Raw genomic sequence first — 17,091 nt, forward strand, 5'->3', positions numbered from 1 at the left:
AGAGATTGACATCAGGTATCTTTCTCAATCATCTCCATCTTGTCTGGGGACATGGTCTCTCACTGAACCAGGAACTTGCTGCTTTGGCTGGACTAACTGGCCAGCACGTTCCCAGGATCCAACTGTCTCTGCACACAGCCCAACACTGGCATTCAGGCACAGGAAACTACAACAGGGTTTTTATATGGGGGCCGGATATCCTAACCCACGTTCTCACCCTTGTGTTGCAAGCGCTGTACTGACCGTCATCTCTCCAGCCCAGCCCCCACATCCCTTTAATCATTGTCTTCCTACAGCTGGCCATTTTTTTCATTCTGTGCCTCTAGCGGGATATTTACTGATCTTCTCGCTGTAGAACCAACAAAACTCTGGACTAATCTTTCAAATGCTGAATTTTCTCTTTCCCTATTTTATTTTCTCACTAGGATGCTTCTTTTAATCTGCAGTTTTTCATTTTTAAAAGTTCTATAATTTTAAAAACCGTTTCTCCTTCTTCTCCCTCCTCTTCCTTCTCTTCTTCTTTGCGGGGTCTCACTGTGCAGCCCTGCCTGGCTGGCCTCTAACCCAAAGAGATTCTCCAATGATGTAACTTCCTTTCCCCAAGCCCCCACTTCAAGATTTCCCTCTGGGCACTATGAGCTGGGGACCAGACCCTGAGTGCAAGAGCACTTGGGGGCATTTCAGATCCTGATGATGTCACAGGCCCCGCCTGTATGTTGTATTTGATGGTTCCACCATCTTTAACTCTCGGGAAGATAAATCCAATGGTCTTGACTTCACTGCCTCTCACACTCGTTCCTCGTGGCTTGGGTCCTCTGTGTGTGGGTGGCCATTGCTGCTTGTACACTGAGGGAACCTATAGGTGTGAAACCATAAGGGAAGGAGGGACAGAGTTGGGGGAGGGGAGGAGGGCAGGAAGGAAGGGAAGAGGTGGAGGGGGGAGTGGAGGAATTTCCCTTTGTGTTTGGACTTGAAGGTAAGGCGTCCAGGTTTGCTAAAGCCCTCTTCTAAGGCTTCAATTCAGGCTAAGAACACCAGCTCAGATCTCCTCACACTCTTCTGAGATCGAGTTCCCCACTGCTGTTGGTCTGAGATCAGGTTTCCCCCAACCTCACTGCAGTCTGTGGCCTTAGGAAGGCTTCACTCTCTGGCCACCTGAGTCTAGGTGACCATGCCACACAGTTCCCACTGCATCAAGCCTGCACTTTGCTCCTGGCCTGCTTCCCTTCAAGACCTTGGCTTCTGGCTGCTTCATTCCCCATCCCCACCCTTAGGACCCCATTCTTCCTTGATGAGTCTCGGGGAATGGCCCTGAAGCCTCAGCCTCCTCAGGTCCCACCTGCTAGCAAACCAGAAGCCGCTAGACTGCTGGATTCTGCCACAGTGCTTTGTCTAGCCCCAGCACGGTGTATTACAATCCCATCTGTTCTTTTCACTCACTTTGAACCCTTTATTTCTGATTATGAAGGTCTTTCTCTGCAGAGGATTTGTGGATCATGCTGGTGTTTTTTGTGCATTTATCCTAACTAATGATTAGATGAAGAGACAAAATCCACCCCCTGCACTCTGCTAGGGTTCAAGTGAGGTCTCTCATACCTCTCGTCTCATTCAGGAGACAGCTGTTGAACACCTACTCTGCTTGGTGCCAGGAGTTCCTGACATCAAATTACTTGGGAACATTTTTTCCTCAGCCCCAGGAGGGACCACACATGCTAATGAGCCACCTGACTGGGGTGAGAGCAGGTCAGAGCTCTGGTTCTCAGTGCTAAGCCCATGGCCAGATGTCTCCCACAGCTCTTCCTCCACTGATATGAGGTTTATCCTCGCAAATGAGCTCTGGCACATGTGGGGGATCCCTACCCTGGATCTGACAGTTTGGATGGGAAGTTTCTCTCAGTAGAAGGGGCCTCCATCCTTGCCAGCTGCCTCAGTTTACAGGGTGGAGTTTAGCATCCTCACCACGGTCTCAATATTAGAAGCAGAACCTATCCTGGCAGTCATGGCCATTCTGGGAGCCAGCAACAGCCAGGGCCCCCAGGCAGCTCACCGAGCAGGTGGGACATGCAGCCTTTGTTCTCCCAGGAATAAAGTGGAAGCCAGATGAAAACGGTGTCATCGCCTTTGACTGCAGAAACCGTGGCTGGTAAGTGCTCCCAGAGGAGGGCTACTGTGCCCCGGCATTTGTCTCTGGGCTTTGCCTGGCGTTTTACCCCCTCCTCTACCTGGAGGCTTAGGGAGGGATGTCAGTGGCTTAATCCAGCCCATGAATAGGAAGCCTTGATGGCCACCCTCCTCATTCCCTCCCCACTGTCTCCAGCCCAGACCACCCTCCAGAGCCCACGCTATCTCCAGATCAGGCTGTCTGCAGCTCTGGCTCTTGCCAACCCCTTTTCCTGGCAGATCAGCAGTGTATCTATCCGAGCCCCTCCTTTCCCACTGCCAGGCCCTTGGGGACGCTGGCTGCCCTCTGTCAAAAAGCAGGAGGCTTACTTCCAATCTCATCGCCCCAGTAACCTCAGTGTCCAGGGGGTACAGCACACAATGAAACCTAGGTCTAAACTTGGGGGAACCCATGGGGCAGGACCAAATAAATGTAACTGGAGGCTCCAGCCAGGTGGCAGTACCAGCCTTGGCCTCCCTCCCATTTACTTTTTCTGCTAAAGGTACATACAGGCGGCCACCTCTCCCAAAGACATCGTGATTCTGGTGGACATGAGCGGCAGCATGAAGGGGCTGAGGATGGCTATCGCCAAGCACACCATCACTACCATCTTGGACACCCTGGGAGAAAATGACTTCGTGAATATCATTGCGGTAATGGTGGCTTCCTGTTCTGCAGCTGTTCTTACCTGCTCTGGGGAAATAATCTTGTCCTGAAACAAAAGGACCGTGTTTCCAGCCACAAGTGCTTCACGGCACACAGGGACACCTTCCTCCACACTAAAGACTCCTGAACTAGCACCTGTGGCTTCACAAAGTCCCTCGTAACGTCTGAAATTATACACGCACACCCCTCTTTGAGGCCACATTCTCCATCAGTTTCTCAGTGTCCGACCCAGGCCCTAGCAGCTCTGCCATCCCCTCTATGGGTTCCTTGCCAGCGTCACTGCGGGCCGCCTCCCCGCCCACAGGAGGTCAGATGGGCTCTTGGACCTTTGATCTGTTCTCATTCCAGTCCTCTTACTTTCCTTATCCCGGAAGCCAGACACATGGGCAGAAAGGAGGAGGGCCATGGGAGAAGGGGGAGGGGACCACTTCCGCTCGTGGAGGCAGAGTTGACAGCCACCTTGGGTGTCGTTTTGAAGGCCATTTGATCCAAAGTTCCTTATCAGTCTGTGTAGTTGCTGCCGTTTCTGGCTGTTAGTGGAGTTTGTGTAGCATGGAGATGTGTCTTACTTCAGAATGATCATGCTGGGAGATCCGGGCCCTGTTGCCCAGCTTGACCAAGGCTCAGCTTGTCCATGGCAGCACTCCTACACACACACACATACCCCGGGTTGACTCCCACCTGCATCCCATGGCCTGTGCCAACAGGATGGCCACAGAGACAGGCTCCATACTCTACCAGGGAGAGGAAGTGCGCCATCCCTCAAAGCCTGCAGCTCTTCCATCCCACACTCCACCCTGCTTCCTCAGAGAAATTTCTAGAACCTGTCCCCTGCATTCCCCAGTGTACCCTGGAGCTCTTTTGATGTCGATATTGTCTCCTCCCTCTTCCATTGTTCTTAAGCAGAAGGTAGATTAGGGACCTGAAAATTTGAATTCTAATTACCAGGGAGATTGAGAAAGGGGGGCAGTAATAGTTCAGGTTCCCCCTAGTCCTACCCCTGTAGATAGCTGAATGACCATTGCATATATGCAAAGAGCAAGAGTCCATTTGTAGCTAGCTTGGAGGCCCACAGTTATTATCTCAGCATTCTTGACATTGAGCCAAGAGGTTTAAATTCCAGGCCAGCCTGGGCTCCATAATGAAACCTGCTGTCAAATAAACAACAACAAAAAGTAGTTAGGAAGCCCCTCCCCAGGCTGGGACCTATGCAAGGGAAGCTCTGGGACTGGTGGAAGGTAGCTTGGCTGGTCTGAGTGCACCAAGGAACTCCTTCAGGGTGGCAGGTTCTCAGCACACCCTAGAAGGTGCACCTTACAGCAGAACCAGGGTTTGGGGAGCAGTTTTAGAGCCAAGAGCCTCTGATTGCTCTGTTCAGATACCCCCAAACAGCAGTGCCCAGATGAGACATCTGTTTTCTCTCTCTTTTTACTGTGGCTTGCAGTACAATGACTATGTCCACTACATTGAGCCCTGCTTCAGAGGCATCCTCGTCCAGGCGGACCGAGACAACCGAGAGGTGAGTGCCCACCAGGGCTGAAGCTCGCATCAGGATAGGGGTGGTGTCTATGAAGATTCTGGGTTCTGCCCACTACATGGCCCCTGGGAAGAGCGAAGCAAGTCAGCTGTTACCCTGGACTGTCCACCTTCTGGCTAGCCTCATCCTTGGCCCCGCCTTCTAGGAGGAGACATAGACTGATATCAAGCCATTCACACTTAGTTCGTCTTTGGGCATTTGAGAAACACCGACTCAAGTGGATGTGATTGGCTGCACTGTGGAGCTCAGGCCCTGCAGTCAGGCCCCGACGACACTTCCAAGCACCCTCCCCAGTTAGGATTCCTGGGTCCACTTGATCCTCTAAGCCTCATCTCATGTGTACCCCAACAGCATTTCAAGCAGTTGGTAGACGAACTGATGGTCAAAGGCGTGGGTGTTGTGAGTCCAGCCCTAATTGAGGCTTTCCAGATCCTGAATCAGGTACCTGCTGCTGGGGAAGCCTGGGAAGGTGGAGGGAGAGGGAGGCCATATTGCAACTACAGGTTGTGGCCTGTAGTGACAGCCACACTCCTGCTCCCTCAGTTCCAAGAGTCCAGACAAGGAAGTCTCTGTAACCAGGTCATCATGCTTATCACCGATGGGGCGGTGGAAGACTATGAGCCCGTCTTTGAGAAATATAACTGGCCAGACCGCAAGGTAACTCCCACTGCAAGTTAGGGGGCAAGGGGCCTCTCCCAATACCAGGGGAGAGTTCTCCTAAACCATGTAGTCTTCCATGCAGCACAACCCCATGTTCAGAGTTCTTTCCCATTAGACCTTTCACCAGTTCAGGTATGTTCTAATTAAGTGTCCGAAAGCTACAGCAGCCTGGGCCCAGAGGAGGGATGCCCGAGGCTGCAGGGCAAAGGACCAGCATGGTTCTGAGATGTAAGACCTGCTCCATGCTCACCAGGACCCTGGCAGTTCATGTTCTCACCAGGGCCTCTGGGTTTTCTCTGACCCAAAAGGGTGCAACTGGAGAACCCAGAACAGAGACATGCATGCTCCTAGATCTAAGCCCTTCATAAATGGCGTCGCTGCTGCCTGCCGCTGCTGAGGCCATCTCTTGTGGGCAGGTCCGAGTTTTCACTTACCTTATTGGAAGGGAAGTGACCTTTGCTGACCGCATGAAGTGGATCGCCTGCAACAACAAAGGTGAGGGAGTGGAGGAGGGTGCCCTGCGGTCCACAGTGAGCCAGTGGGAGAGCAGTGCACCGGGGCAGGCCTCTAGCCAGAGACCTCTGCCAGGAGCAGCACAGTGTTCAAAAGTCTGCCCCTCGTGTCTGCTTGTTCGGAGAAAGCGAGAATAGACTTCTCTGAAGCTGGAGGAGACTGCCTGTCACCCCTGCAGGAACTCTAGGCTTATAGTTATCTGAAACGGAATCCAGAGGCCACTTATCCATGTGTACACAAAAGAACTGTCTCCTCAAATAAAGCTTGTATAAATACACAACACAGAAGATAGAGCAGGGGGCAGGAGAAGAGCCACATCTCCAATGTCAGCGATCCTATGCCCTGCCTTCATTTCTATTGTGGCAAATTGACTCTGTTCAAAGACAAAAGCAGAGGGTCGTCTTTTCTTTTGCTTGTGTGTGTGCACACATTAGGGAAATGCATGCAGGTGTGTGCACATGTATGGAGGCCAGAGGACCTCAGGAGGAGTTGTTCCTCAGGAGGAGCCATCCAGCTTGGTTTTTCGAAACAGGATTTCTCTTACCAGCTGAGCTAGACAGGCTGGCTGGAGAGCCTCAGGGATCCACCCACCTCCATCTCCCCAGCGCTGGCATTACAAGGGCAGGCCACCACATACAGCTTTTTTACATGAGTTCTGGGGATGAGGCTTGGGTCTTTGTGCTTGGCAAGTGTTTTACTGGCTGAGCTGTTTCCAGCCCCATTTTCTTTTTCTTCTTGGTAAATGCCCCTACCCACTGAGCCATCTTATCAACCCTGTTTATTAGTTTTACAAGACAGACTGTCACTGGATATCCTAATCTGACCTCAAGTCATATTGATCCTCCTGCCTCAGCCTCCAAGTTCTGGAATTACATGTACAGGTTACCACACCCAGCAGGACAGCATTTTCTCTGAAATAATGTTTTGTGTACCAACCATTCTCTGCTATATGGGATCAGAACCCAAGACCTGGGCTTGCAATGCAATTCTGTTTATTCAACAGAAATTTACTGAGCATGTTCTTTGTACCTGTTGCTGTTTGAAGGCTGTGGATCAAGGGTGATGGAACAAATGGGCTCAGTCTTGATCTTGGTGTAGCTAGCACATGGACTTCAGTTGCAATGTGATAGGGATGTATCCTGATGGCACCCAGGCATGGGCCGGGCAAGGTACAGGCAACAATGGGAAAGATACTTTCCCAGCTTGGGGTTATGTGGAAGGGTCTTGAGCACAGAGGAAATGGTGTTCTCTAGGAGTCTGAGGCAAGAGGCATGGAAGGAAGGGAAGCTGTCCCATTTTGCTGGCATATGGAATGAATGGCTTGGGGAGGTGGTGGGCAATGAAACCGGAAGTTACAAAACCATTCGCAGCCCGTTCCAATAGCACTGTGCCTACCCTGAAGAGAATAAAGCAGCCTGCTCCATAGCCTGAGGGAGAACAGTGATAAGGGAAACCAAGAGCTGTGGACACGGGAGGACAAGAGTCAGCACCCTGTTGGGATCCCTGAACACATTCTCAGAGAGCATAACAAGTAGGGACTTGGTGGGCACCACTGCTGCAACTGAGGCCCCTGTTGTGATGTCAGGAAGTGTTAGCGGTGAGAAGGTGCCCCCAAGATCTCCCAAGCTGGAACTGGGTAGGCCTTTGTCTTATGCTGAGGAACAAAGCATGGCCTCCAGGAAGTAGAGGCCCATCGAGGAGCACCCAGCAGCTGGGAGTGTGCATGGGCCCTATGCAGGGACCCAGTGGAGCCTCTCCTTTGCATCCCATGATCACACAGCCTTGCCCTCTCCAGGCTACTACACACAGATCTCCACACTGGCTGATGCCCAGGAGAACGTGATGGAGTATCTACATGTGCTCAGCCGCCCCATGGTCATCAACCACGACCATGACATCATCTGGACAGAGGCATATATGGACAGCAGGGTGAGCATGATGATGGCTCCAGGCAGGCGAGGAGGCCCAGAGTTAAGGGGAAGAGCAAGAGGTCAGTAGAGGTGAAGAGCCTGTCTGCACAGGAGGAGTCATGAAGGGTGGTGAAAGCCGTCCATGACCTCCTTCCCTAGCAACTCTCATGTCACCACCAGCTTTGTGCCCGACTGCCCCCAGAGGCCCAGATCCCTGGCCAACAGACACCCCGCCCTGTGCTCCTTTCCACTCTGCATTACCCCCTTATTGTCCTCTCCTACCTGCCGCGGGAAGAAAACGTTCACACCAATGATTCCTCCTTGCGCTCCCTGCATTGCACAGTCTGGGAGAAGCAATGTCTTACACAGAGGAATAAGCATCAAAGATGGGAGGTCACGGAAGAGGTGTGGCTGAGGGAGACCTTCCTGCCTGCCTCTTTCCCAAACCACATCCTGTGTGGAGCCGCCTGCCTTGTGATATAAATTTTCTGTGTCTGAGGACAGGGGCACACTTACCCTAGTAAGTGTGATATAAACATATTGTGTCTAAGGACAGGGGCACACTTACCCTAGTGTGATATGAACATACTGTGTCTGAAGGGCACACTTACTTTTGTGGGTAGCAGTAGATAATTAACCATCTTGCCAAGCTGGGGACAAAAGCCTCAGGAGTCCCTTCTTAAGTCTCTTCATTGTCAGAGGAGCTCCTAGCCAGCTGGAGTGGGCTCCACCCTGAGGCATTGTCCCAGAGATGCCATCTGTCCCACACTGATGGCCACTCCTTGAGCCGAGGCCACAGGGGGAAGCCTTGTCCACCTAGGTAGGTGCCCCGCTATTGTCCAGGTGGTCAGTGGTCACAGGCCATCTGGCCCGGGGTTGGAGAAGTGGGGGACAGCAAAAGGACAAGGGCAGAGAGGCTAAGGCCTCCTTTGCATTGTCTTCTCTTCCCACATTGCTGCTTACGCTCATCCCTTCTGGCTTGTTCCTCTTACATCCATCCATGCCCTGCACCCCAGCCCAGCAAGTGCTTCCCGTGGCTCTTGCACACGTGAGTGTCAAGACCATGCTGAGGACCTGGAAGGAAGAAGTCTGAGAACTCGAAATGCAGCGAAAGGAAAGGAGCCGTGGGTAGTGGTGGCCACACCTAGGTAGCAGCTGGACACGAGTCTCACTGAAAGCTGGAAAAAGAGAAGAGAATGGCGGAGACAAAGCCTTGCTTCGATACGGCCCTGTGCAAAGCATTTTTGCACACCTGGGCTCACTCCTCCTCTGATCTCTGCCCTTCCTTCCCTGGCAGCTCTTCACCTCAGAGGCACAGAGCCTGATGCTCCTCACCACGGTGGCCATGCCAGTCTTCAGCAAAAAGAACGAGACGGTGAGTGACCGCCCCCCATGCCTCAGCACGTAGCTTAGATCCCGGGCCTCTGAGCCTCACAGTCAGCTGCAAGGTGGGTTGCAGATTACCAAGCCCAGTACTGGGCCAGCCATACAAGAACCTCCTGGTCAACTGTGGGGCGGTGAGTCTATGCTTTCCCAAAGCTCTCAAGCCATGGTGGGAGTGTGGGGGTGCTGCCCCCTGCTCTGTTCTTAAGGCAGAAGGCTATGGAGTTTTCTGCTAGCCCTCCAGATTAACCACACCTAGCTAGCCAATGCAGGTAGACTCTGGCTTGTATATGAAGGCCTCTAGTGAGGGGGTTTTCAGAGCTTCCCATAGTCTGTTAGGTCAGAAACTGCTTTCTTACAGGTCACTTGTGCTATAGAGGCTACATAAGTTATGGACCTTATATTTCATCCTCTGATGTGAATATTAATATTTCACTTAGCTTTGTATTTCATTTAAATGTTACTACTTAAATATTAATACAGGGCATTAATCTTCCTAACAGCTGAGCTTGCCCCTGGGGCCTCCTCTGACAGTCTACATTTTTATTTGTGGGGTTCAGCCTACAATCTAACTGCAAAGAAGATCAGTAAATGTTTCCTCTTCCAGCCTCCGGGGAGGCCTGGGGTCTAGTCTTAGAAGCCCAGTTCCCCTGACTCCTACATTTTTTCCTTCTAGCGATCCCACGGCATTCTTCTGGGTGTAGTGGGCTCTGACGTGACCCTAAGAGAGCTCATGAAGCTGGCACCCCGATACAAAGTGAGCCTGAGTGGAAATCCTGGGGGGGGGGTGGACAGGAGGGTCTGAGCTTCAGCTTTCCATTGTTTTGACACAATATCTGAGAAAAATTGGCTTAAAGAGAGGAGGAGAGATTTACCTGAGTTCACCATTTCTGTGGCTTCAGCCTAGGCTGCTTGACCAGAGACCAGCAGGGGGAAGCGTGACACTGACTCCTATGATTTGTGTTTAAAAGTGCTAGGGCTGCTGTCTTTAATCATTCCCTCCCCTACCTAGCCATCCAACACATCTAACGTCCTCAACCCTTGACTTCTGCAGCTTGGGGTACATGGATACGCCTTTCTGAACACTAACAACGGCTACATCCTCTCTCATCCTGACCTCCGACCTCTGGTAGGTACAGATATTTGCCTTGAGATTCTAACAATATGAGATTTAGGGACAGTTCACAAAAACAGTTAAAATTCACTGGCTAGTACAAGAGAAAAATGGACATCATTATACCTGTTTTCAAACTGTTTATTATCTAGCAGGATGTACATGGCAAAAATGCATGAAACCACACCAGAGAGCAGATAATGCAGGCTTGGGTTGTGAGAATGGAGTTCTGCAGGACAGTCTATTTCCCATTACTGTAATAAATGTCTGAGACCACCAGCTTATGAAGAAAGAACTATTTCAGTCCACGGCTGGTTGAGCCTATTTTATGCTGTGGTAGGGTGCATGCAGCATAACATGATGGAGCATGTGATAGAGAGAACCTGTTGGCCCCAGGCAATAAAATGAGGAAGAGACTCCAGTCCCATAACTCTCTTTAAGGACATTAAACCTCTCACTGGGCTTCATCTCTTAACACTCTACCATTTTCCAACTATGCCATGTTGGAACTCAGCCTTCTACATAGAGGCCTTGCTTTTTAAGAGCCAAACCATGAGGGAGAGATGGCTCAGCAGTTCAGAGCACCTAGTTCAGTTCCCAGAACCCTTTTCAGCCAGCTCATAACCCCCTTTAACTCCAGTCCCAAGGGATCCAATACCTCTGGCCGTCATGGGCACCTGCATTCACGTGTACCATACCCACCCACACATAAATACACACACGCACACTTAATTAGAAGTACAATAAATCTTTTTGAAGAACCTAATCACTGCAGACATTTATCACAGACCCTCCCTGTCCCAGTAACTCCATCCCTCCTACAACTGACAGATGGACCGGCAGAACCCAGAGGGCCATGCAGGAAATATGAACAATGAGTTCACAACAAAAATAGCAAGGAGGCCCTCTCAAAGGGCAGTGAACAGCCCCCTGAGCTTGCCTCTGATGCTGCCCAGGCTCCTGTCCCCTTCTGACTCTGTCCAGGAGCTGTGGGTATTCTCATATGAGTTCTCCTGAGCACCAGATATCTGAAATCCCTGCCTCCAGGGCACTGGCTCTGTCCACAGTAGCAATGGCCACACTGCTGGTGTGATGCCTGGAGGGGTCAGGGGAGCTAAAGTCCTGTGGGCATCTTGAACCCACTCCTCTTCACTTCTTAGTAACTCCAAGAGAGTCTTGGGTAGCAGAGGAATTTACAGAGGGGATTCTCTGCCCCAGGAGCCATTTGGGGAGACCAGCTGAACCAAGGCGCATGCCAAATAGCTCAAACGAATACGGAATATCCCCTGGGACATTTGACCGAGCCACTTAAGGCAAATGGTAGAACTCAGAATAGAGACACACTGTTGAATCCCCTCTGTCTTCCCAATTCAGATATGGCAGGGATGTATAGGAGCCCACTATGGACAGTCTTATACTAGCAGGTTCTTGAGGGACCGATGCTATCAAATGAGTCACAGTGAGAGAACATGTGGGTTGATCCCAGAGTTGACATATAGAACGAAGAGTCATGGACCAGAAAACCACCTGTCAGCATCCATCTAGACAACTCACATGAATAATGCTCTCACCAGCCAAATCATGGTGTGGGCCTACTGTGAGCCTGATATTACTGAGCTGGTGAGAGTGATGTAAACGTAAGGACATATCTCATTCAGAAAAGAAAATGCATGCAGCACATAGCAGGCAATTGTTTACCAAAGGACACAGTAAGGCTAGTGCCATGGACTGTGGAAGGAAAGCAATATCAGGAAAGCAAAAGGCACATTTCAGAAATCAAAATAATAGTGAATATTCTAGCAATAGACTTTTAAGAAAAGGTCAAGAGGCATGCTGGGGGCCTTTCTACATCAATGGCCCTAACCAGATGATTGTATACATTTACTCTGAGAGGCTAAGGGTTGACTGCAATCTGTCAGGTGTAGTCAGGACTTAGGAAATGGCACTGGAATGTTGCCAGAGGAACACCTCAGGCATCAGAGGGCAGGGCAGCCCTGTCTGATGACTGTGGGCATCAGGAAGGCTGAGAACAGAGCTTTGTGTGGGCCGTGGGTAAGGAGCAAGGCGAGCAAGGATGATGTTGGGACAGGGATACTACAATCAGGGCGGAAAAAACCGGAACGTAAGTAAATGAAACAACTCCAGAAGCAAGCTATGCAATGACAGTGACTTCAGCCACCCAGACAGCTCCTGGGGAGCCATTTACAGGATAGAGGGTGCTATTTTTAATGTACCCTGATGATAAACTCTCCTCTTTACTGATGGCTTTACTAAACTAAACCAGGGAAGTACAACAGGCATAATTATAGATAAACGATTATATCTGTCAGAGAGGGGGGGCGTAAGAAAGCAAGAAAATAAGAGAGTGTGAGAGAGAGAAAGAACAAGAGAATAATACCACTCAGAGAATTGGCTCATGAATCTACGTCAAATTTTGGAGCCAGGTGATTATTAAGCACTGTTGATCTGCCCTTGGATCTGACCCAATTAAAAAAAAAATCTATCAAAATGAAATGCTTCTGCAGATGCCTTAAAATCTGGCATGATTGCTCAGAAAGTGTTCTAAAATGATCATCTGAGATTAACAAGATGACATGGATGAGAAATGGGTGGGCGCTCTGCAAACTGAGCGCCCACGTGGGGGAGTACACCACACGAGAACACTGAGGGGATTTGCCTGGCTAATGGCGCCATCTGGGCTGCCAAGCTCCCTGGCTGTCCAAGCAGCCAACAGAAACAGTCAGAGCTGTACTGTACTTCAATCCACAAAATACACCTCTCACCTCATGGCCAGACTCCATGTGCAATGTTGATTTCTTCCCCGGCAACTCCATTTAGGGGGTGACATTGACAGAACTGAGCATCTTCAGAGAGCTATTTTCAGACTGGAAATGTTTAGCTGGAGACAGTCAAGTCTGAGAAGTGACAAGGCTGAGCATCTTCGTCAGGAGGAACACATTCAGGGTGGTTCCAGAAGAAAGCCTGACAACAATAAGTAAAAGTTAGGAGGGAGAACTTTCTAGTAACAAGAGCTATGACAAGCTGTCTCAAAATCGGGAGATCCCTGGCATGAGAAGTATGCAGTCCTCAGGAGGCTGGGAGCCTATCTGTGGCACACTTTGGCCAGGGCAGCTTTGCACTGAGTAAAAGTTTGGCCTGGGTCATCCTGGGAGATCATGGGATGCTTTAATTTTATGAGGGGATTTGAAAGATTTTAGAATAGAGGGAACGGCGTGCATGCTAACCCCACTTTTTTCCATCCCATCTGGCCCGCTTCAGTACAGAGATGGCAAGAAGCTGAGACCCAAACCTAACTACAACAGTGTGGACCTGTCAGAAGTGGAGTGGGAGGACCAAGCTGAAGTCGTGAGTGGGGAAACGAGGGGGTGAAAAGCTACTCACCCAGGTAGCCCCGCAGCCAGCAAGCAAGCCCTGGGTGCACGGGAATGCTGGACGGCTCTGGAGCAGAGTCATCGGGCTCTGCGCCTGCAATTTTTTTCAGCAACTATGGACCTCGAGCCATGACTATTGAGACATGGGGGTGACTGGGACAGACTGAAATTGTTCTTAGCTTCATACCACATTCTATAGGAAATTATGTCTCACCAGTACCTCAGCGCATCCATCTCCTCAGAACGCTGCCTCAGTGAAAGCCCAGAACTGTGAGCCAGTGGTACCCAGGTCCATCCTCCCTCCTAGAATTCTGCTCAGGGGAAAACGGAAGAGCCAATGTCCTAGGGACCCCAAGACACAGTCAAAGCCCCAAATCTACCAGGTGAACAGGTACTAACTCCCTTTTCTTTCCTCTTAAAGTTGAGAACTGCCATGATCAACGGGGAAACAGGTTCTCACTCCATGGATGTGAAGGTGCCACTGGACAAAGGGGTAAGGAGCTAGAGACAGTGCCCACAAGGTCCCAGGAGGCGATACTGAGCCTGGGCTTGGATTCTACTGTGGCCTTGGGAACCAGAACGTGTGGAGAGAGAGAAGCTGGGGGGAGTGGCATGTAGGAACTGCGCTGATGATCTCGTTGATGCTCAGTTCTTCCTTGTTTTGCTTGTTTTTGTTTTCACTTTTTGGGCTTTTCCAGACAGGGTTTCTCTGTGGCTCTGGCTGTCCTGGAACGCACTCTGCAGACCAGGCTGGCCTCGAACTCACAGAGATCCTTCTTTAGAGACTGCAGCACATGCAGGTTGCTCAAGTCACTCGCAGCTCTTCTTTTCTCCCTCCGCTGCCTGTTCCTCGGCCCTTTAGTTGTTTTTGATAGAAAGGGAGAAGGTGACAGTTAATTTTGCACACTGCCAGCAGCTCTGTTAAAACATGCCACATGGGAAAAGGTTGGAAATAGTCAATAATCCATATAGCTGATTTTTATCCAGACACAGAGAATGGAAATGAATACCCTTACTACAGAGGATCAAAACCAGAAGCCCTCCTGTCTGTACAGACCTGTGTGTCATTCGAAAAGACCATTTCATCTTCTCACTTAAAAGATTCTGATGGGTCCTCTGAATTCACATCATTCTTTGACATATTAACAAATGTCACCTCTTCGTGTATAACCACCCCCACCACCTCCTCCATTACCCACCTGCCCCCGCTCCAAGAACATAGCGTCTGTCCACAGCAACTAGCCCCGAGTCCTTCCCTGGGCACAGCTCTCCACAGAGGCCAGACTGCGAAGCACTAGCCAGTGTCCCTTCTAGTGAATTGGTCTCCACATCACATTCTGGAGGAAATTATGTCTCAACAACACAACACCATCCCAGAGCATTCATCTTCTCAGAACGCTGTGGGGCTTCTGCCTCTTCAGACACATTGGGAATGTCAGTCATGCCAAGTCACCTGGGATAACTGGTACCAAAGAGTCATGGTTCCTTCCCTGTGCCTTCAACATGCTCTATGACTTCTTCTAAGTTACAGCGTGCCAGGACATTGAACCCAGCACGAAAAACCTAATGTGCATACAGCCACTTAACAGCCGGAACAGCTGGGCTACGTCCAACACACTGGCACACCCAGTGGATGGAGTGTGCATTCACCCTCATCTCCCAGGGCCCGGGGTTATCTCAAGGCATCTCCATCCTTCTCAAAGCCACCAGGCAGAATCCTAACCAGAAACAACAGCCTGAGCTTCGATGGAAAGTTCTTCCTGCCCAGGAAGTATGCTCATTACTGCCAATAAACCATTTCAGTGTACCAAGACTTCCTGAAACATGCACACATCAGAGAAGCGGGATGGTGGTGGTGATGGTAACTGCTGTCGGCTTCTTAGGGCACAGCTTCCCTGTCTTCCTACTGCTAAGACCACCAATAATGGCAGTCCAGATTTATCAGAAGTCAGAGCGAGCACAGTACAGATGCCCATTTCTTTAGCAACCCTATGGAGGCAGGTTTCTTCTTAGCTACATCTTACAGATGGAGATATCAGAGAAGCCACAAACTAGCCTAGGATTGTGAAAAATCACAAATTCTAGACATCAGGCCTTTGAGCCCTGTGTGCTTGGAGTGCCAGTCTCAAAGACTTCCCCAAGTGTCTGGAAAAACATTTCTTTTCTCTATGAAATTAGATTATGGAGTAGCAGGTTTCCTTATGGCATTTCCTACGTAGTTTTAATTAGCCCTCCCCTCCCCCTCTTCCTGTCCCCCAACTATGGTTCCCTTCTGCTTTTGTATTACATTTGTCTGATTACCCTCGCTCCTTCAAAGTCTCCTTTGCCCCTTGCTGGTCTCCTAGCCTGTATCCACACTTGCTCCCACATAGATACATACATCTATACATGTGTGTGTGTTATACATATATTATATAATTATCCAAGACATACATATGTGTATTATATAATTATATATACATATACATCCTATACATACACACATACACATACATATATGTAATTAGAAGCTAGACCCACATGTGAGAGAAAACGCACAGTGTCTGTCTTTCTGGGCCTGGGCTACCTCACTCAGTGTGATATTTTCCAGTTCCACCCTGCCCTTTTCTGGCTATTCCATCCTCCCCCAGACCCCTCCCTCCCCATCTGCTTCTTATCACATGCATTCCATGATCCTCTTTGCCTCCCTCCTCTACCATGTCGCCCATCCCCTCATGACTCTCTTTCCAGTTTCATAACCTTTGCACACGGACACATTTATAGAGACACCCACATGTCATTTTAAATCTCGATCCCACAGAGTGTTGGTTTGTCTTACTTAGTCTGACTTACTTCACTTAACATGTGATCTCCAGTTCCATTCATTTCCCTGCAAATGTCATGATTCCACTTTTCTTTAAGGAGTTCCAAAATTGTGTGTGTGTGTGTGTGTGTGTGTGTGTGTGTGTGTGTGTGTGTGTGTGTGTACCACCTGTTCTTAAGTCATTCATCTGTTGATAGAGATTAGGCTGGTCCATTTCTTAGCTACTGTGAACGGAACAGCAATCAACAAAGAAGGGCAGGTGTCCTTGTGGTGTGTTGACTCAGATGCCTCAGGCACACACCCAAGGGTGGTATGGCTGGGTCATACGGAGGTCCTATGTTTAGTGTTATGAGAAACTGCCATACCAATCTCTATAGTGACTATACAAGTTTACACTCCCACTGGCAGTGTATAATGATTCCAGTGTTTGGGTTTTGTGGTTTTCTTTTTGGGGAGGGGTGGTTCTTTGCATGTCTAGAAGTTAATTCCCTGACTAACTTGTAGCTGGCAAAGAAGTGTTCCCATTCTGTAGACGGTCTCTTTCTGCTGGAGACACCTTCCTTTGTTGTGTGCGTCTTTTAGTCCGTGTGATCCCATTTGTCGGTTTTTAGGATACTATGCCACTGGAGTCCTTTCCAGAAAGTCCTTCCTACGTCTGTACCCTGAAGTGTTTCTCCTCTGTATCCTCCAGCAGTTTCTAAGTTTTAGATCTTACATTAAAGGTCTTGAATTGTCTTGAATTGACTTTTGAGCAGGGTGAGCTACACAAACCTAATTCCATTAACTTACATACAAAAAACCGGGTTCCCCCAGCACCCTTCACTGAAATCTGTCTTCTCTCCACTGTATGCTTCGATGCCTTTGTCAGAAATTGGGTAGCTGTGTGGAGTGAGCTCTAGACTTTCTGTTCTGTCTGTTGGCCTGCACGCCTATGTTTGTACCACTACACTAC

At 49.7% G+C, this 17,091-nt stretch overlaps 1 protein-coding gene across 1 annotated transcript in view; it reads left to right on the forward strand.

The window, feature by feature from the left end:
* Positions 1 to 17,091, forward strand: part of Cacna2d4 (calcium voltage-gated channel auxiliary subunit alpha2delta 4) — a 115,142-nt gene that overhangs the window by 34,451 nt on the left and 63,600 nt on the right. Inside the window, exons 8-19 of the mRNA XM_036181272.1 lie at positions 2,083 to 2,143; positions 2,664 to 2,814; positions 4,272 to 4,346; positions 4,716 to 4,805; positions 4,908 to 5,021; positions 5,441 to 5,519; positions 7,333 to 7,466; positions 8,745 to 8,822; positions 9,507 to 9,587; positions 9,885 to 9,959; positions 13,224 to 13,310; positions 13,758 to 13,829. Coding sequence (XP_036037165.1) covers positions 2,083 to 2,143; positions 2,664 to 2,814; positions 4,272 to 4,346; positions 4,716 to 4,805; positions 4,908 to 5,021; positions 5,441 to 5,519; positions 7,333 to 7,466; positions 8,745 to 8,822; positions 9,507 to 9,587; positions 9,885 to 9,959; positions 13,224 to 13,310; positions 13,758 to 13,829 — 1,097 coding nt within the window. The remainder of the gene's footprint in view (positions 1 to 2,082; positions 2,144 to 2,663; positions 2,815 to 4,271; positions 4,347 to 4,715; positions 4,806 to 4,907; positions 5,022 to 5,440; positions 5,520 to 7,332; positions 7,467 to 8,744; positions 8,823 to 9,506; positions 9,588 to 9,884; positions 9,960 to 13,223; positions 13,311 to 13,757; positions 13,830 to 17,091) is intronic.

Source organism: Onychomys torridus, chromosome 3 (assembly GCF_903995425.1).
Source record: "Onychomys torridus chromosome 3, mOncTor1.1, whole genome shotgun sequence".
NCBI lineage: Eukaryota > Metazoa > Chordata > Mammalia > Rodentia > Cricetidae > Onychomys > Onychomys torridus.